Source organism: Limanda limanda, chromosome 3 (assembly GCF_963576545.1).
Source record: "Limanda limanda chromosome 3, fLimLim1.1, whole genome shotgun sequence".
NCBI classification, from domain to species: domain Eukaryota; kingdom Metazoa; phylum Chordata; class Actinopteri; order Pleuronectiformes; family Pleuronectidae; genus Limanda; species Limanda limanda.
Genome location: NC_083638.1, coordinates 732,501 through 752,795, shown reverse-complemented (window position 1 = coordinate 752,795; position 20,295 = coordinate 732,501). Strand labels below are relative to the sequence as shown.

The following is a 20,295-nucleotide window of genomic DNA, read 5'->3' as shown; positions in this document are numbered from 1 at the left end:
ATAGAATAGAATATTTACAGTGAGCAGACATTATCATCACATCAGGCACATAGAGATGTAGATAGATACATAGATAGATAGATGGATGGATGGATGGATGGATGGATGGATGGATGGATGGATGGATGGATGGATGGATGGATGGATGGATGGATGGATGGATGGATGGATGGATGGATGGATGATAGATGGATAGATGGATAGGTAGATGGATAGGTAGATGGATAGGTAGATGGATAGGTAGATGGATAGATGGATAGATGGATAGATAGATGGATAGGTAGATGGATAGGTAGATGGATAGGTAGATGGATAGGTAGATGGATAGGTAGATGGATAGATGGATAGGTAGATGGATAGATGGATAGGTAGATAGATAGATGGATAGATGGATAGATGGATAGATGGATAGATGGATAGATGGATGGATAGATGGATAGATGGATAGATAGATAGATAGATAGATGGATAGATAGATAGATAGATAGATAGGTAGATGGATAGATGGATAGATAGGTAGATGGATAGATGGATAGGTAGGTAGATAGATAGATGGATAGATAGATAGATAGATGGATAGATGGATAGATAGATAGATGGATAGATGGATAGATAGATAGATAGATAGATGGATACATAGATACATAGATAGATGGATACGTAGATACATAGATAGATAGATAGGTAGGTAGATAGGTAGATAGATAGATAGATGGATAGATAATAATAATTATAACATGTACACATGTATAAATATGTGTATATAGACTTATGTATACAAAGAATATACAGAGAGTATGATATAATATATGATATATTATATTATATATTAGAAATAATAATAATGATGTTTATTATAAATAAGACAGAACACAATGGACTGAAGGTGTTTTCATCTTTTTATTGCCTGGTTTGTCAGATTGATTATTGTTTAGAAGACGCAGGTTGTTGCCGCTGCTCCTCTGACGTCATGTGACCTGTTCTCCTCTGACGTCATGTGACCTGTTCTCCTCTGACGTCATGTGACCTGTTCTCCTCTGACGTCATGTGACCTGTTCTCCTCTGACGTCATGTGACCTGTTCTCCTCTGACGTCATGTGACCTGTTCTCCTCTGACGTCATGTGACCTGTTCTCCTCTGACGTCATGTGACCTGTGCTCCTCTGACGTCATGTGACCTGTTCTCCTCTGACGTCATGTGACCTCCTCTCCTCAGGTGGCCTGTGGGCTGAACCACACTCTGGTGATCTCCGCGGATGGGATGATGGTTTGGGCGTTCGGTGACGGAGACTATGGGAAACTGGGACTTGGGAACTCCACGGCCAAGTCGTCCCCTCAGGTAGAAGAACACTGAGAGGTTCCATGTGGAACCTGGAGATGAGCAGAACAATGAGTCTCTGAAGGTTTGTTCTCGTTGTTCTCTCACTTGTCAGAAAGTGGACGTGCTGTGTGCGCTCGGGATCAAGAAGGTGGCGTGTGGAACTCAGTTCTCTGTGGCGCTGACCAGAGATGGAAAGGTCTTCACCTTCGGCCAAGGTACGTTTCTCTCTCTTTATTAATTATTTGATTAATTAGTTGTTTGATCGACACACGATTAATTTGGAATTATATTAATTAAGCTTAATCTTGAAGTAAAACAGCAGTTTTTTCTTTATAATAATAGTTTTGAACCGTTAAGACATTTTATAGGAATCTAGGATTTTATTTGTTTTTTGACATTTTTAAATGAATAACTCCCTGAACCGAGCGGAGCTGATAGTTATCGTGTGAATCTCTGTGAATAATTTAATATATTATAATATTCATAGCATGACACATAAACCGTGTTCCCTCCTCCGTCTCAGACCGTCTGATTGGCTTAGCCGAGGGCCGCGCCCGGAACCACAACCGGCCCCAGCAGGTCCCGGCCCTGTCGGGGGTGCAGGTCCAGGACGTGGCTGTGGGGGCGGAGCACACGCTGGTGCTGTCGTCCACGGGAGACGTCTACACCTGGGGCAGCAACTCTGAGGGACAGGTACCCCCCCCCCCCTCTACACCCACTGTGTTGTTATGTATCGATGCTGGATGAGTGTAGTGATTATGTGTGACCTGTAACCCGTTGTGTACCTGGTTGTGTAGCTGGGACTCGGTCACACCAACCACGTCCGGGAGCCCACGCTGGCGCCGGCGCTGCAGGGGAAGAACATCCACCAGATCTCTGCCGGCCGCTGCCACAGCGCCGCCTGGACGGCGCCGATGGTGCCGCCGCGAGCTCCAGGTGAGACACAGAGAGGACACTGTAGTGAGACACAGACAGGACGCTGTAGTGAGACACAGACAGACAGGACGCTGTAGTGAGACACAGACAGGACGCTGTAGTGAGACACAGACAGGACGCTGTAGTGAGACACAGAGAGGACGCTGTAGTGAGACACAGACAGACAGGACGCTGTAGTGAGACACAGACAGGACGCTGTAGTGAGACACAGACAGGACACTGTAGTGAGACACAGACAGGACGCTGTAGTGAGACACAGACAGACAGGACGCTGTAGTGAGACACAGACAGGACGCTGTAGTGAGACACAGACAGGACGCTGTAGTGAGACACAGAGAGGACGCTGTAGTGAGACACAGACAGACAGGACGCTGTAGTGAGACACAGACAGGACGCTGTAGTGAGACACACAGACAGGACGCTGTAGTGAGACACAGAGAGGACGCTGTAGTGAGACACAGAGAGGACACTGTAGTGAGACACAGACAGACAGGACGCTGTAGTGAGACACAGACAGGACGCTGTAGTGAGACACAGAGAGGACGCTGTAGTGAGACACAGACAGACAGGACGCTGTAGTGAGACACAGACAGGACGCTGTAGTGAGACACAGACAGGACGCTGTAGTGAGACACACAGACAGGACGCTGTAGTGAGACACAGACAGGACGCTGTAGTGAGACACAGACAGGACGCTGTAGTGAGACACACAGACAGGACGCTGTAGTGAGACACAGACAGGACGCTGTAGTGAGACACAGACAGGACGCTGTAGTGAGACACAGACAGGACGCTGTAGTGAGACACACAGACAGGACACTGTAGTGAGACACAGACAGGACGCTGTAGTGAGACACAGACAGGACGCTGTAGTGAGACACAGACAGGACGCTGTAGTGAGACACACAGACAGGACGCTGTAGTGAGACACAGACAGGACGCTGTAGTGAGACACACAGACAGGACGCTGTAGTGAGACACAGACAGGACGCTGTAGTGAGACACAGACAGGACACTGTAGTGAGACACACAGACAGGACACTGTAGTGAGACACAGACAGGACGCTGTAGTGAGACACACAGACAGGACGCTGTAGTGAGACACACAGACAGGACGCTGTAGTGAGACACAGACAGGACGCTGTAGTGAGACACACAGACAGGACGCTGTAGTGAGACACAGAGAGGACGCTGTAGTGAGACACACAGACAGGACGCTGTAGTGAGACACACAGACAGGACGCTGTAGTGAGACACACAGACAGGACGCTGTAGTGAGACACAGACAGGACGCTGTAGTGAGACACACAGACAGGACACTGTAGTGAGACACACAGACAGGACGCTGTAGTGAGACACAGACAGGACGCTGTAGTGAGACACAGACAGGACGCTGTAGTGAGACACAGAGAGGACACTGTAGTGAGAGACAGACAGGACGCTGTAGTGAGACACAGACAGGACGCTGTAGTGAGACACACAGACAGGACGCTGTAGTGAGACAGACGCTGGGACATGAAAACACCTTCAGTTCCAAAAAGATGTTCCAGCAAGTTGAGACATTTCAGACTGTTTTAGTTCATCAAGTCTTATCAACCTCTCCCTCCTCTTCTCTCTCCTCCTCCCTCCTCTTCCCTACTTCCTCTCCATCTTGTCTTCTCCTTCCTCTTTCTCTTCTTCCTCCTTCTTCTCTCTCCTCCTCCTCTTCTCTCCTTCCTCCTTCTTCCTTCCTCCTCCTCCTTCCTCTCCTCCTCCTTCCTCTCCTTCCTCCTCCATCATCACTTCTCCTTCCTCTCCCTCCTCTTCTCTCCTTCCTCTCCTCTTCTCTCTGTCCTCCTCCTCCTTCCTCTCCTCTCCATCTTCTCTTTTCCTCTCCTCCCTCTCCTCTACTTCCTCCTTCCTCCTCCTCCTCCTCCCTCCTCTCCTCTTCCTTCCTCTCCCTCCTCTTCTCTCTGTCCTCCTTCCCCTCCTCCCTCTCCTCTCCATCTTCTCTTCTCCTCCCTCTCATCCCTCTCCTCATCCTCCCTCATCCTCTCCTCCCTCTCCTCTCCATCTTCTCCTCTCCTCATCCTCTACTCCCTCTCCTCCCTCTCCTCCTCCCTCCTCTCCTCCCTCTCCTCCTCCTTCCTCTCCTCTCCATCTTCACTTCTCCTTCCTCTCCCTCCTCTTCTCTCCTTCCTCTCCTCTTCTCTCTGTCCTCCTCCTCCTTCCTCTCCTCTCCAACTTCTCTTCTCCTCTCCTCCCTCTCCTCATCCTTCCTCTCCTCTTCTCTCTGTCCTCCTCCCTTTCCTCTCCTTCCCCTCCTCCCTCCTCCTCCTCCTCCTTCCTCTCCTTCCTCCTCTCCTTCCTCTCCTCTCCTTCCTCTCCCTCCTCCTCCTCCTTCCTCTCCTCCTCTCCTCATCCTTCCTCTCCTCTCCTCTCCATCTTCTCTTCTCCTCATCCTTCCTCTCCTCCTCCTTCCTCTCCTCTCCTCTCCATCTTCTCTTCTCCTCCCTCTCATCCTCCCTCATCCTCTCCTCTCCTCCCTCTCCTCTCCATCTTCTCCTCCCTCATCCTCCCTCTCCTCATCCTTCCTCTCCTCCTCTCCTCCTCTCCTCTCCTTCCTCTCCTCTCCTTCCTCTCCCTCCTCCTCCTCCCTCCTCTCCTCCTCTCCTCCTCCTTCCTCTCCCTCCTCCTCCCTCTCCTCCTCCTCCTCCTTCCTCTCCTCCTCTCCTCCCTCTCCTCCTCCTTCCTCTCCCTCCTCCTCCTCCTCCCTCTCCTCCCTCTCCTCCTCTCCTCCTCCTCTCCTCAGGCTCGTCAGTTCCTCTCCAGCTGGGTCTGCCCCTGGTGGTTCCTCCTCAGTACAGCGGGCTGAAGGAGGTGAGCATGGAGGCGGTGAGGGCTCGGCTCCGCCTCCTCTACCACTTCTCCGACCTCATGTACTCCTCGTGGAGACTCCTCAACCTCAGCCCCAACAACCAGGTAGGAGATCATCAGATCTGTAGCTGCTGTGAGAGCGGTTTGACTCTGGAGCGATTTCGGTTCCTCTCAGCAACACGTCTTCTTCTGTCCTAACGTGATGATTGAACTCTGCCTCCTCAGAGCTGCACCTCCCACTACAACGCTGGCACCTGGGGGATCGTCCAGGGCCAGCTGAGGCCGCTGCTGGCCCCCCGGGTCTACACGCTGCCCATGGTGCGCTCCATCGGGAAGACCATGGTGCAGGGGAAGAACTACGGCCCCCAGATCACCGTCAAGCGGATCTCCACCCGGTCAGTAGCTGGTCTTCTGTCCAGAGTGGTGGTCCTGACACTCGGGGGGGTTGGACCCTCGGGGGGGTCAGGTCTCCCTCTGGACGTCCAGGTCGCTGCTTCGCTGGGTTGAAACTAACAGTTCTGACGTTGTCTCTCCACAGGGGGCGTAAGTGCAAACCGATCTTCGTGCAGATCGCTCGTCAGGTGGTGAAGCTCAACGCCTCGGACCTGCGGCTGCCCTCCAGGGCGTGGAAGGTGAAGCTGGTGGGGGAGGGGGCGGACGACGCAGGAGGCGTGTTCGACGACACCATCACGGAGATGTGTCAGGTACGGATCATCAGTGGCTGCGGGTTGGACTCTGAAGGAAGGGTTTTCTGGGTGATTCACTGATGTGTGTGTGTGTGTTTGTGTGTGTGTTTGTGTGTGTTTGTTGCACAGGAGCTGGAGACCGGGGTCGTGGACCTGCTCATCCCCTCCCCCAACGCCACCGCAGAGGTCGGATACAACAGAGACCGGTGAGGAAACCAGGAGGGAAACAGTCGTGGTTCTAATTCAAATATCAAATGTTTTGTGGACTTGTGATGTGAAGTCATTTCTCTCTCATTTCTCTCTTCACTGGTTTTATGATCGTTATCTTTAGTCGGTTCATGTGTCGTCTGAGTGATTGATTGACAGGGAGAGTAAACATGTGAAGGGATGAATCTGTTGTTTCTTCTGACAGAAGTTCTGAATCAGATCAACTTCATAAATAAATGTCTGTTTCTTTATCGTCACTTTTCTCCGAACCACTTAAAGTGTCCTGATAAATTATAGATTATCTAACAAACTTCTCTTTCTATGTTAAAGTCTCATTTTATATCTTAAAGGGACTCTTACCTTTGTTGCATTTGAGAATTACAGCACATTCAAATCATCCCGCCTTCCTCCAATGCCCCACCCCCTCGTTCCCATCCGCGGTGTTTTTTTGAAGAAACTTTATTTACACTTACAAGCTACTGCCTCTGCGCACGCACGTGAGTTTTTGTTTACCAAAGCAATGGATTCGGTAAGTTCTATACATTTACATTCACATGCCTTGATGACGCTGGCCCGAATGCGCCACAAGAAGCAGACGGAAAACCTGCATGTCCATGCAGCAAACAGACAGGTCTGTCGGCCAATAAGGTCCTTCGGTCCGAAGAATTTTATTGGTTGAAGTTTTCACTAAATATTATGAGAGTGAAATAATTGTTTGTTTTTACTCCTGGTGGGTCTGTCTTGCATTTTAGAGTGTCATTACCTTATTAATACCAATTTAACCTTATCCAAAAAAAGGGTAAAAATGCAACAAAGGTAAGAGTCCCTTTAAATATGAATCATATTTTCAAGAATCTCATTCCTGTTGTGAAGTTTTTATTTATTGTCGTTTATTTCCTGGAGTCAGTTTCCTTCAACGTGACGGATCTTCATCTTTGTGACGTGAACTTCAGACTCCGAACTGTAGATTTGTGTGATCGGAGATATCAGAGAATTCAGAATCCTTTTATCTGTTTAATTTCTATTATTAAACAATGTTCTACTCCTGAGTCCATTGCACAGAGAGCAGAGCAGGATGTTCCTCCTCAGAAGTGTTAACCATCAGGATGATATGTTATATGTGAGAATCTCCTCCTCTGGGTTATGAATCTTCCTCTGGCTTCAGGTTCCTCTTCAACCCGTCGGCCTGTCTGGACGAGCACATGCTCCAGTTCAGGTTCATGGGGATTCTGATGGGAGTGGCCATCCGCACCAAGAAACCTCTGGACCTGCACCTGGCTCCGCTGGTGTGGAAACAGCTGTGCTGCATCCCGCTGCTGCCCGAGGATCTGGAGGAGGTCGACCTCCTCTACGTGCAGACGCTCAAGAGCATTCTTCACATTGAAGACAGCGGCATCACCGAGGAGAACTTCCATGAGGTGAGGAGTGGATTTCATTGTTAGGTTCTTGTGTGTTTTCAGTTTCACGTCCGTCACGTGTTCTGGCTGAATCCTCCAGACATTGTCCTGCTGATGGGAGGCGGAGCCTGAGAGAGAGAGTCTCAGCGTTTCTCTATTGTCTGCATTGATCTGAGTTCTGACAGATGAAGAGATGACTCCTGATTCCAGACCAGTGAATAAATAGATCCATGAACATCAGCTTCAGTCAATGATCAGTTTCAACATCATTTCTGAAAAATACACCTTAACTAACAGCTTATTACACTGATATTCATGTTCGTACAATTCTTCTCCAAATTCTTCCTTTTTTTCCTGGTTCTTCTCCTGCTCTTCCTCCTCTTCCTCCTCCTCCTGTTTGTCTGACAGTAGAACGAACACACTAACCAGAGCTGGACACATATTAATGTGCGTGAATATGTTGACCACAAGTTACACAAATAACAAAAGCCAAAATAAAACCAATCAGATTATTTATTTACTGTTTTTCACCGAAGTGTTTTCTACGAATCCCTGAAAACAGATGTTCAATCAGTTTTCTTCCTCACAAAACATTTTTAACTTTATTTATTTATATCGTGTGTAGTGTAACTAGCAGTTATTTCCTTTCGCTACAATACTGCCACCAGCTGTCGACCTGTGGAATGACATCTCACTGATTAATGTGTTTCCCTAAAAATGTGTTAACGATGCCCAAGATGTCGTTCTGACAAAGAAATGTATCTTGAACATTAACATATTTCTTAGCGTTAAATGTAAAAATCCACTTGAATCTGTTCTGTTTGGTTCTTTCTGTAGAATGAAAGTTTCATATCGTACTGATGAAGTTTCCCCGGTTGTGTTGCAGATGATTCCTCTGGATTCGTTTGTCGGGCAGAGTGCCGATGGAAAGATGGTTCCCATCATCCCCGGAGGAAACAGCATCCCGCTGTCCTTCTCCAACAGGAAGGAGTACGTGGAGCGAGCCATCGAGTTCCGTCTGCACGAGATCGACCGACAGGTGAGACCACAGGAAGCAGAGCTCCTCCCACAGGAAGCAGAGCTCCTCCCACAGGAAGCACAGGAAGCTGAGCTCCTCCCACAGGAAGCACAGGAAGCTGAGCTCCTCCCACAGGAAGCAGAGCTCCTCCCACAGGAAGCAGAGCTCCTCCCACAGGAAGCAGAGCTCTGTCCCACAGGAAGCAGAGCTCCGTCCCGCAGGAAGCAGAGCTCCGTCCAACGGGAGGCAGAGCTCCGTCAAACAGGAAGCAGAGCTCCGTCCCACAGGAAGCAGAGCTCCGTCCAACAGGAAGCAGAGCTCCGTCCCACAGGAAGCAGAGCTCCGTCCCACAGGAAGCAGAGCTCCGTCCAACAGGAAGCAGAGCTCCGTCCCACAGGAAGCAGAGCTCCGTCCCACAGGAATCACAGGAAGCAGAGCTGCGTCCCACAGGAAGCAGAGCTGCGTCCCACAGGAAGCAGAGCTCCGTCCCACAGGAAGCAGAGCTCCGTCCCACAGGAAGCAGAGCTCCGTCCCACAGGAAGCAGAGCTCCGTCCCACAGGAAGCAGAGCTCCGTCCCACAGGAAGCAGAGCTCCGTCCCACAGGAAGAAGAGTCCCACAGGAAGCCGAGCTCCGTCCCACAGGAAGCAGAGCTCCGTCCCACAGGAAGCAGAGCTCTGTCCCACAGGAAGAAGAGTCCCACAGGAAGCAGAGCTCCGTCCCACAGGAAGCAGAGCTCCGTCCCACAGGAAGCAGAGCTCCGTCCCACAGGAAGCAGAGCTCCGTCCCACAGGAAGCACAGGAAGCAGAGCTCCGTCCCACAGGAAGCAGAGCTCCGTCCCACAGGAAGCAGAGCTCCGTCTCACAGGAAGCAGAGCTCCGTCCCACAGGAAGCAGAGCTCCGTCCCACAGGAAGCACAGGAAGCAGAGCTCCTCCCACAGGAAGCAGAGCTCCGTCCCACAGGAAGCAGAGCTCCGTCTCGCAGGAAGCAGAGCTCCGTCCCGCAGGAAGCAGAGCTCCGTCCCGCAGGAAGCAGAGCTCCGTCCCACAGGAAGCAGAGCTCCGTCCCACAGGAAGCAGAGCTCCGTCCCACAGGAAGCAGAGCTCCGTCCCACAGGAAGCTGAGCTCCGTCCCACAGGAAGCAGAGCTCCGTCCCACAGGAAGCAGAGCTCCGTCCAACAGGAAGCAGAGCTCTGTCCAACAGGAAGCAGAGCTCCGTCCCACAGGAAGCAGAGCTCCGTCCAACAGGAAGCAGAGCTCTGTCCAACAGGAAGCAGAGCTCCGTCCCACAGGAAGCAGACACATTTATCGTGTTTCTTGTCCTTTCATGGATTGAATTGTGAAACATCAGTTTATTAATACAATTTATTTTAAGTGTTCATAGTCGGGGTTGAGGTTAAATTTGATTTTGTTAAATGTTTAGATTCTCGAAACGTATTTTCTCTCTGATTCTTCTGGGATGAAACCTTGAGTTCAGAGCTGAAGTTGTTGGTTTGACGCCCGCTGACCTCCCCCCCCCTCTCCCCCCCCCCCCCCCCAGGTGGCGGCGGTGCGAGAGGGCATGTCGTGGATCGTCCCGGTGCCGCTGCTGTCGCTGCTGACGGCCAAGCAGCTGGAGCAGATGGTGTGCGGGATGCCGGAGATCTGCTGCGACGTGCTGAAGAAGGTGGTCCGGTACCGGGAGGTGGACGAGCAGCACGCCCTGGTGCTGTGGTTCTGGCAGACGCTGGAGGAGTTCTCCAACGAGGAGCGGGTCCTCTTCATGCGCTTCGTCTCCGGGCGCTCGCGGCTGCCGGCCAACACCGCCGACATCTCCCAGAGGTTCCAGATCATGAAGGTGGACAGGGTGAGTGATCCGCTCGGTCCAAACATCAAACTGGGAAGTGGCTTCAGGAGCAGGTTGATCCACAGTCTCCTGATTCCAGCTGAGAACGTTTTATTCAATTAGCTTTAACTAAACTCTCAAAAGAATCTGATTGGTTCTCATCGGTCACATGACTCGACCACCAGCGGTGACCACAGACACACAACACTTCCTGTCAGTAACAGTTCCACCTCGTGTAGCCCATAGATCTAAAGACTAGATGTCTCGGCCGCGTTGCCGGCCAACGGAGACGAACGTCACCACATGGCGGCCATCTTGCCAGAGGTTGCTGGCTCACCCATAACATTGTGTTGGTAAATAACCATAACTTGCTCAATTTTCAACCAATTTTTAAACGGTCTGGTTTGTTATAAACGTCAGAGATGTAGTTATGACACTGCATAAATTATTCAATTTTTTAGAAAATAACATGATTATTCATAAGTATGCAGTGTCATAGATCTGACGTTTATAACAAACCAGACCATTTCAAAATCGGTTGAAAATTGAGTAAGTTATGGTTATTTACCAACACAATGTTATGGGTGAGCGAGCTGCCTGTAGCAAGATGGCCGCCATGTGGTGACGTCCGGCTCCGTCGAATGAGACATCTAGTCTTTATATATATCTATGGTGTAGCCAAGCAACCAACTGTAGAGGAGACAATCCACTTCCTGTTTACACCACGTGACCTGTTTGTTCAGATGGAGATTGTTGTGATTTTAAAACAACAGTTTAAAGCTCAGCTGTTTTCCCAGAATGCCGTGTTCTGGTCCTGTGTAAAGTCCCGTGTTGTCTGAGGTGTGACTGCGACCTTCTCTCTCTGCAGCCGTACGACAGCCTGCCCACGTCTCAGACCTGCTTCTTCCAGCTGCGCCTGCCGCCCTACTCCAGCCAGCCCGTCATGGCCGAGCGGCTTCGCTACGCCATCAACAACTGTCGCTCCATCGACATGGACAACTACATGCTGTCCCGCAACGTGGACAACGCCGAGGGCTCGGACACGGACTACTGACGCACAACACAGACACGCACATGCACAAATCATGACGTCCCAGGAAGGCCGAGCACAGACTTATCGTATTCACACAGACACACACACACACAGACACACACACACACAGACACACACACACGGACGAGTCGTCAGCACTGCATCAGTCGTAGGAAACTCCTGAGCAATGACCACTTTTTACCATTAATCTTCTTAAACAGCACAGGTCTTCATTTCTCTTTGTGGTGTATTAGCAGTTTTTATGACACAGAATCCACATGAGAAGTGATTTAGTGTTCATTTGTTTTCCATTTCTCCACATCCCATTTTCAGGGTTTCTGCATGGAGGTTCTGTTTATTGTTTGAAATGTGTATAGAATATTCCAGTGCGTGGTGGTGGAGGAAAAAAAGAATATTGTACATTGTGTAAAATGCTTCATTAGGAAAATGTTTTGCATAATATCCATATTTATTGTTTTCATTGCCTCTGCTGAGTTTCCACAAGCAACAACAATAAATGAGAAATGCTGCGTAATTCATTTCTTCTTCTGCTGCTGAAGTTTGTAAAAAAAAACAACATTTCCTCTCAGAAAGAAGACGGCAACTTTATTTCAGAAATACAAAATATCACAAAGTCTTTATCTGAGGGGAGTGAATAAAAAAACACAACTATGTACAAGAAAAACGTCTCCGGTTCGGTGTCCAGCTGTCGAGCATCACATGATCCCGTCAGCCAATCAGAGACGAGTGTTTGGTCTGACGCAGAATTGAGAATCAGAATCTGAGTCGATATTAAGAAGAATGAACCCACTGTTATTTTTACTAATTGTTCATAAAGCTGCAATACCAACGTTTGACCAGCAGTTGGCGCCGTTTGACTGCGTCACTTTGAAACAGAAACGAGTGATTCTATTAAAAGTCTTTTTTCCTTCTGTCATTAACTTAAAAAAAAATAGACGTGAAGTGAAAAAATGAATTCATTTGAAAGATTCGTGATTTAAACACGCGTCCGTGTCGTCAGGAGATCGGAAACAAACAGAAGCGCGTTCGAGACGTCTGGAAGAAAACTTGTGTAAACGAGTCTTGACAAACTGGAAACTCTTTGATTAATTCACAATCTACACGTAAGTACAGCGCCCCCTGTGGTGAGCTGAGGAAAAGAGACCAATGTGCAAATCTGTACCGAGAGATTCATAATCTGACATGATGCTGGAGGACATGATGCTAGAGGACATGATGCTGGAGGACATGATGCTGGAGGACATGATGCTGGAGGACATGATGCTAGAGGACATGATGCTGGAGGACATGATGCTGGAGGACATGATGCTAGAGGACATGATGCTGGAGGACATGACCCTGGAGGACATGACGCTGGAGGACATGATGCTAGAGGACATGATGCTGGAGGACATGACGCTGGAGGACATGATGCTAGAGGACATGATGCTGGAGGACATGACCCTGGAGGACATGACGCTGGAGGACATGATGCTAGAGGACATGACCCTGGAGGACATGATGCTAGAGGACATGATGCTGGAGGACATGATGCTGGAGGACATGATGCTAGAGGACATGATGCTGGAGGACATGACTCTGGAGGACATGACGCTGGAGGACATGATGCTAGAGGACATGATGCTGGAGGACATGATGCTGGAGGACATGATGCTAGAGGACATGATGCTGGAGGACATGACCCTGGAGGACATGATGCTGGAGGACATGACCCTGGAGGACATGATGCTGGAGGACATGACGCTGGAGGACATGATGCTGGAGGACATGATGCTAGAGGACATGATGCTGGAGGACATGACTCTGGAGGACATGACGCTGGAGGACATGATGCTAGAGGACATGATGCTGGAGGACATGATGCTGGAGGACATGATGCTAGAGGACATGATGCTGGAGGACATGACCCTGGAGGACATGATGCTGGAGGACATGACCCTGGAGGACATGATGCTGGAGGACATGACCCTGGAGGACATGACCCTGGAGGACATGATGCTGGAGGACACGATGCAGCTCCGCTCAGTCCTCTTCTCACTCAGTTCACAGCTGAATTTTTCAAACTTTAAAACTAAACACAAAGTTATTCCACACGTTTATGTCTCAGTTCAGTTTAAAGATACATTTTTTGAGACGACTACATCACTGGATTCTCTCTGAGAGACGCACACGGTTCAAAACCTTCTGCCAATTTTGAACAGTGGATTTTCCCTCGTTTAACAGGGTTTCAAAATAAAATAATCACTTCACTCATCACTGCTTCTTTCTATTCTGCTGAGAAATCCTGACTCCGATCAAGTCTTTTACATTTTAGTGTTTTCAGAACAAACTTCCCTGTTTGTGTTTGTCCACGTTTCACGTTTCTCTGTCCAGAACCAGGAGAAATGAATCGTGTCCTCGGTGGTGATTTCAATGAGAAGGTTCACAGACGTCGTCAGAGTGAGAGAATCTGAATCAGTCGGAAACATTCAGAGAAAAGAAGAAAGACCTTCGATAAATGAAAATCAGAACTTCACATTTATGGAAGGTCTTTAGAATCCCTCTGATCCATCGAGTCCCGGTCGGACTGAACGTGGTCTCAGACGTCGTGGACGAGGTTTCAGAATGAGGTAGAGGAAACCTAAAAGATCAAAGGAACGTAACAGTCAAAGCCTCAGTAAGAAAAGTCTCAGTTTGATCAAACCCAACGTGATTCATTCACTTTCAGATCCATAAATAATATGTTTGTTTCAGAGGAAGCGTTCGGTCGGAGGTGAGGAGGCGTGTCCTCAGAAGACAAACAGCCGTCACGTCTTCTCCAGCAGGAACAACCCGTGTCTTCACCCTGAAGTCTGTGGATCTTCTACATCTCGTGTCGATGAGAAGGGTCCGGAGGATTTGAAACGTGCGTCAGTTTAAGGCTGCGGCGTCTCGGGGGTCCGGACGCCGCGGGAGATCTGACCCCAGAGCATCGCCGTAGCTATGACAACCAGCCTCCGTCTCCCGCAGTCCTGGGAGCGATGATGCTCTCCTTCGCCTGCAGGAGGCGCTCCAGACAAGGAGAGCGGATCTGGAAGGGCAGCGCCCCCTGGCTCAGACGAGGGGGGGTGCAGGAGCGGCGCCGGGGCCCCGAGTGCGAGTCGGTGCTGGAGGAGACGGCGTTGACCTGGGTCACTTCCTGTCTGCTGGGGGGGGCCAGAGGGCCGGGCGACGACTCCAGAGGTTTCACTGAGCAGAGGGACGACGAGTGAAGACATGGGAGGTGGGAGGAGGAGGAGGAGGAGGAGGAAGAGGAGGAGGAGGAGGAGGAGGAGGAGGAGGAGGAGGAGGAGGAGGAGGAGGAGGAGGAGGAGGAGGAGGAAGAGGAGGAGGAGGAGGAGGAGGCTGTCGGCTCCAAATCTGAGGAGCAGGGAGCAAGAGGAGGAAGAGGAGGTGCAGGAGGAGGAAGAGGAGGAGCAGGAGGGGAGGCACTGTGATGATGATGATGCTGGAGGAAGAAGAGGAGACAAATCATATCCATCAGGCTGGTTTCACATTACCCAGAATGCAGTTCATCTTGTGGTAGAGCAGAATTCATTCAAGGATCCGGGACATTTCTTCACTTTCTTTCACTTTGTGAGATTGAATGAATCTGTGGTTCTGCAGAGCGGCTGCAGGAGAAGCTCTGGACCTTCTCCTGAAGCTCTGGACCTTCTCCTGCAGGAGAGAAGCTCTGGACCTTCTCCTGCAGGAGAAGCTCTGGACCTTCTCCTGCAGGAGAAGCTCTGGACCTTCTCCTGAAGCTCTGGACCTTCTCCTGAAGCTCTGGACCTTCTCCTGCAGGAGAAGCTCTGGACCTTCTCCTGAAGCTCTGGACCTTCTCCGGAAGCTCTGGACCTTCTCCTGCAGGAGAGAAGCTCTGGACCTTCTCCTGAAGCTCTGGACCTTCTCCTGCAGGAGAAGCTCTGGACCTTCTCCTGAAGCTCTGGACCTTCTCTGGACCTTCTCCTGCAGGAGAAGCTCTGGACCTTCTCCTGCAGGAGAAGCTCTGGACCTTCTCCTGCAGCCGCTCAGGAACCATCAGTCTTATAGATTATTATATAGATAGATTATATATATACATATTTAGAATGTGATTTGGTGCAGATCTAAGTAAAGATCCAGTGAAGTGGTTTCACAAGGAGAATGTCGGTGGAGTCGTGATGTTCTGGTTTTGTCTAAAATATAAAGATCATCACTTGTGTAGAATCGTTCAACAAGACAAATATTCACATTTCATAAACTGCATCTTAATAATTCTTGAAGTTTTACCTTTTGCTTCTTGGCCGACGAGCTGTCGTCCGTCTGAGGATTTGGTTTAATATGAGGAAACCAACTTTCAAGCATTTCTTCTATTTTCAGAACGATGCTGAGGAAGCGTCCACTGCAGGAGAGACACAGCTTTAATATATTTACACTATGATAAACTTTACTTTCTATCTTTATAACGTAAAACACATCCGCTGCTTTATGGTCTGTTTGACTCTGAATGATCATAATTCACTTAATGAACATCAGCTGTTTGAAGAAGATTGAAACTAGAGACTGAGACAGAAACTCCTGAATGTTACTGACGTTATAAAGTGAGAAGAAGAGTCCCTTTCTATAGAAGCTACCAGAGGAGTCGCCCCCTGCTGGTCAGAGAAGTAGAGTCACTTTCTATAGAAGCTACCAGAGGAGTCGCCCCCTGCTGGTCAGCACACAGAACACAGGTTTCAGGCCCATTGGCTTCAGCTTCTGGATCCAGAGTCTACGTCTCGTCTGTTAAAGATTCTATGAATGAAAATCTATAAAATATAATTTCTAGAGTCCTGGACCAGAAACGATAAGAAGATGATTCTGTTCACAGATCAGATCAGTTTCTATAAAAACTTTACGTTAACTTCACGACAGGCAGAAGCAGCCGATCTTTCTCTGGAGTAGAAATGAAACCGGAGCTCGACTGTGAACAAAGAGAGGAGGTGAAGCTCCGCCTCCGACACACAGCCGGCAGCCGGTTGGTCGACAACGTGCAGCCGCACAACGACTGAATACATAAAGTGTGTGTGTGTGTGTGTGTGTGTGTGTGTGTGTGTGTGTGTGTGTGTGTGTGTGTGTGTGTGCGAGAACATTCCAGTGTGATGTATGTCTGCATCTGCATGTGAGCATCAGTCGCGAACAGAGGAAGACGAGTGAAGCATGTTCAGTTCCACATGAGAAATGTGACCATGCTGCCCCCCCCTCCACAGACACACACACACACACACACAGACACACACACGCTGCAGCCCACACGTGGCAGCAGGGGGGGGGCCCTCGTTCCATTCACAGTCTATAAATAAACCAATAAACCCTGGAGCGGCCTGTGGAGGCTCCGCCCCCCCCCCGCTCACAGACACACACCACCTCACAGACGTCACACAACACACACGAGTGACAAAAATACACACGTGTACAGACGAACAGCAGAGGTGGAAACACACGAGATACAAGTTTATGAATTGAACTTTGATTTGACTGAAGCTGAGAAAAGACTTTAACTCTGTGTTTACTTTACTTTGTGAAACAGGTTCATGTTATCGAGTCACGTGTGTGTGTGTGCGTGTGTGTGTGTGTGTGTGTGTCTTTTCAACACAACACAGTTCCAATCGAGGTAAAACAATGACGATGACTGAATCTCCTCATTTGTCTGAATTGTTGGTTCATTGAGTGATAACTGACACCGCACACACCTGTGTGTGAGAGGTTGTGTTAGAGGTTGTGTTAGAGGTTGTGTTAGAGGTTGTGTTAGAGGTTGTGTGAGAGGTTGTGTGTGAGGTTGTGTGTGAGGTTGTGTGAACGCGGCTCAGATGATAATCACACATTCGGGTTCAACACTCGGTGAATCTGCACGCCGGGGCTTGTGGACACGTGATGACATCACAGGAGCAGTTTGGATTCATAACGTCTGGAGAATCGAGTTCCTTCAGTTCCTTCAGTTCCTTCAGTTCCTTCAGGTGGATTCTGCTGCTACGAGGTTGAAGATGAGATGAGCGTTAATCGATCCTCCGACCGGACGGAGTCGAGTCGACAGATCATCAGGAAAACGCAGCTTTTGGAGTCAGATGCAAACGTTTTCCTGTGACTGTGGAACTCCTCCCCCGATGGAGAGCGGCAGGAAACTGGTCTGAGGACAGATTCCACGTGTGAGACCAGTCGAGTCCAGCAGGAGGACGACAGCTGGTCGGATTCTTTCTCTGCTCAGTTCCATCTCAGACCTGAAGCTTTGTTTCACATGTTCGTCTGTGGAGCAGAATCCAAGCGGCTGTTGAACATCGGTTATAATATTATGAACGTTTTCACGGAGCTGGAGATGAAGTGAAGGTTTGATTCTTTGTTCTGAAGCCGTTTCTCCTCAAATCGAATCAGAATGTGTTTCATGAAGAAAAACAAACTAATTGATCCGAACACATTCCTGTGTTCAATCACTTTACTGACTTTTACTGCTGATTATCCAACATGTGGGCGGATCCCTGTCTCTGATCCGACTGCAACACACACACACACACACACACACACACACACACACACACACACACACACACACACACACACACACAGGTATTTACCCCATGTGAGGATTCTGCAGGACCCCCAGGATCCTCTGGATCCGGTCCACGGCGACGCTCTCTTGGAAAGTGCTGAGACCTGCAGGGGGAGAGAGAGAGTCCTGGAGTGAGTCTGAGGGGAGGAGCCATTGTCTGAGGGGAGGGGCTAGGGTCTGAGGGGAGGAGCCAGAGTCTGATGAACTTCAGAGCAGATAAACCAGGGAGGATGAACACAAGGTTTTCTAACTTCACTCTGTTTATAAAAGTTCTGAACGCAAACAGTGAAAAAACAATATAATAAGAGAACACAACATTACAAACACACAGGTTTACAACATGTTGTGTTGACGCCAGCTTCATACGTGTGCGTGTGTAACGTACGTTCAGAGTAGCGTCCGGACCTCAGGCTGCGCAGGATGGACGACAGAGGAGGGACGTAGCTCTGCAGCCGAGAACACTGGGTGGACAGGGAGGTGGGTTAGGGTCATGACACCGGGCCGCATGGAACATGGAACCAACATGTAACTAACATGTAACTAACATGTAACTAACATGTAACATGTATCCAACATGGAACATGTATCCAACATGGAACATGGAACCAACATGTAACTAACATGTAACTAACATGTAACATGTATCCAACATCTAACGTAACATTTAACATGTATCTAACAACCACACACTGCTGAGCTCAGGATAACACAAGTCACATGATCGGTTAATTTAGTCTGTGTCTGTCTGTGTGTGTGTGTGTCTGTGTGTGTGTGTGTCTGTGTGTGTCTGTGTGTGTCTGTGTGTGTCTGTGTGTGTCTGTGTGTGTCTGACTTCCCTCCTCTACTTTCAGGACGTATTGATTCACAGTGAATTTCCCCCATTAACTCCCAGTTGATGCCATTAGCTTCGTGCTAACTCTGGCTCTTCAGCAGCTGTGGGAGAAGATGACGACACCTTCACACCTTCACACCTTCACACCTTCACACCTTCACACCTCCTCAGCCTGAGGCTCAGATTGTGTAGCTACGGTTTCCTCACGAGTTGTGGTTTGTTTTTTACCTATTTCCCACAATACCTTTGACAACCACCAGGTGAACAGGAGCTGACGGCTTCAGAAGAATAAAGAAGATGCTAACGTTGTTCTCCCACCATCCAAAAAGATCATCTTCACCTTACGAACAATGAACGGACATTTTAATGTTTGTGCCACAGGCTGTAGATAAAGATGGACTCTTCTTCTCCTGCTGTCCAGGAGTGGAGCCCAAATATCTTGGAAACCAATGTCGCCATCTTGTGGCCGTTACGTTCGTTTCATAACAATCTGTGTGGGAGTTTCTGTCCAACTGGAAACATCAGCCTCTACATCCATGCATCAGAGTATGAATGAGATATGAATGAGGTATGATTGAGATATGAATGAGATATGAATGAGGTATGATTGAGATATGAATGAAATGTGCTGCTGGCGAGAAACGAGTTCGCCCTCCGTCAGATTAAGGTGTGAATGAACCCTCAGGTGTGAAGAACACAGAAACACCTCCTCTCAGCTCTCACACGGAGAGAGAACCTCACCTTGAGGGAGAACGGTTCCTTTCCAGTGTCTTCTGGAGGTTCTTCACAGAGTTCGTCCAAACTGGCGTTGTGTGACCTCTTCCTGTTTGAACCACGTGACTCCACAGGAAGTGGCTTCTGCGGAGAACTTGAAGTGAATCCCTGAAGTGGACTGCGTGACGGAGAACCTCCATCTTTACAGTCAGAGGAGTCACTGGGAGCAGCCGGAGGTTCTCCTGATGAAGACGATGGAGACACCCGCTCCGCTCCGTTGTCATAGTCTTCCTCGTCGCTGGCGAGCCAGTCGATGGAGTAATCTGAGTCTGAGGTGGACATGTTGGAGTTGGACCTCAGCCAGAGGAGAGCATCACGGACCTGCCACACAAACACATGTTTGAGATGTTACACGTGTTTGAGATGTTACACGTGTTTGAGATGTTACACGTGTTTGAGATGTTACACGTGTTTGAGATGTTACACGTGTTTGAGATGTTACACGTGTTTGAGATGTTACACGTGTTTGAGATGTTACACGTGTTTATGATGTTACACGTGTTTGAGATGTTACACGTGTTTGAGATGTTACACGTGTTTGAGATGTTACACGTGTTTGAGATGTTACACGTGTTTGAGATGTTACACGTGTTTGAGATGTTACACGTGTTTGAGATGTTACACGTGTTTGAGATGTTACACGTGTTTGAGATGTTACACGTGTTTGAGATGTTACACGTGTTTGAGATGTTACACGTGTTTGAGATGTTACACGTGTTTGAGATGTTACACATGTTTGAGATGTTACACATGTTTGAGATGTTACACAACATCTCAAACATGTGTAATATCTTAAACATGTGTAACATCTCAAACACGTGTAACATCGT

General features: G+C 48.9%; 1 protein-coding gene across 3 annotated transcripts in view; it reads left to right on the top strand.

Moving 5' to 3' along the window:
* herc1 (HECT and RLD domain containing E3 ubiquitin protein ligase family member 1) overlaps positions 1-11,818 on the top strand; it is a 79,704-nt gene extending 67,886 nt beyond the window's left edge. For all 3 annotated transcript variants that reach the window (XM_061068435.1, XM_061068436.1, XM_061068434.1), the window contains exons 68-79: positions 1,216-1,338; positions 1,433-1,535; positions 1,844-2,013; positions 2,118-2,256; positions 5,048-5,217; positions 5,338-5,507; positions 5,651-5,816; positions 5,928-6,004; positions 7,171-7,423; positions 8,289-8,441; positions 9,962-10,267; positions 11,115-11,818. In XM_061068435.1, coding sequence (XP_060924418.1) covers positions 1,216-1,338; positions 1,433-1,535; positions 1,844-2,013; positions 2,118-2,256; positions 5,048-5,217; positions 5,338-5,507; positions 5,651-5,816; positions 5,928-6,004; positions 7,171-7,423; positions 8,289-8,441; positions 9,962-10,267; positions 11,115-11,300 — 2,016 coding nt within the window. In that variant the 3' untranslated portion in view covers positions 11,301-11,818. The remainder of the gene's footprint in view (positions 1-1,215; positions 1,339-1,432; positions 1,536-1,843; positions 2,014-2,117; positions 2,257-5,047; positions 5,218-5,337; positions 5,508-5,650; positions 5,817-5,927; positions 6,005-7,170; positions 7,424-8,288; positions 8,442-9,961; positions 10,268-11,114) is intronic.
* Positions 11,819-20,295: the final 8,477 nt, after the last annotated feature.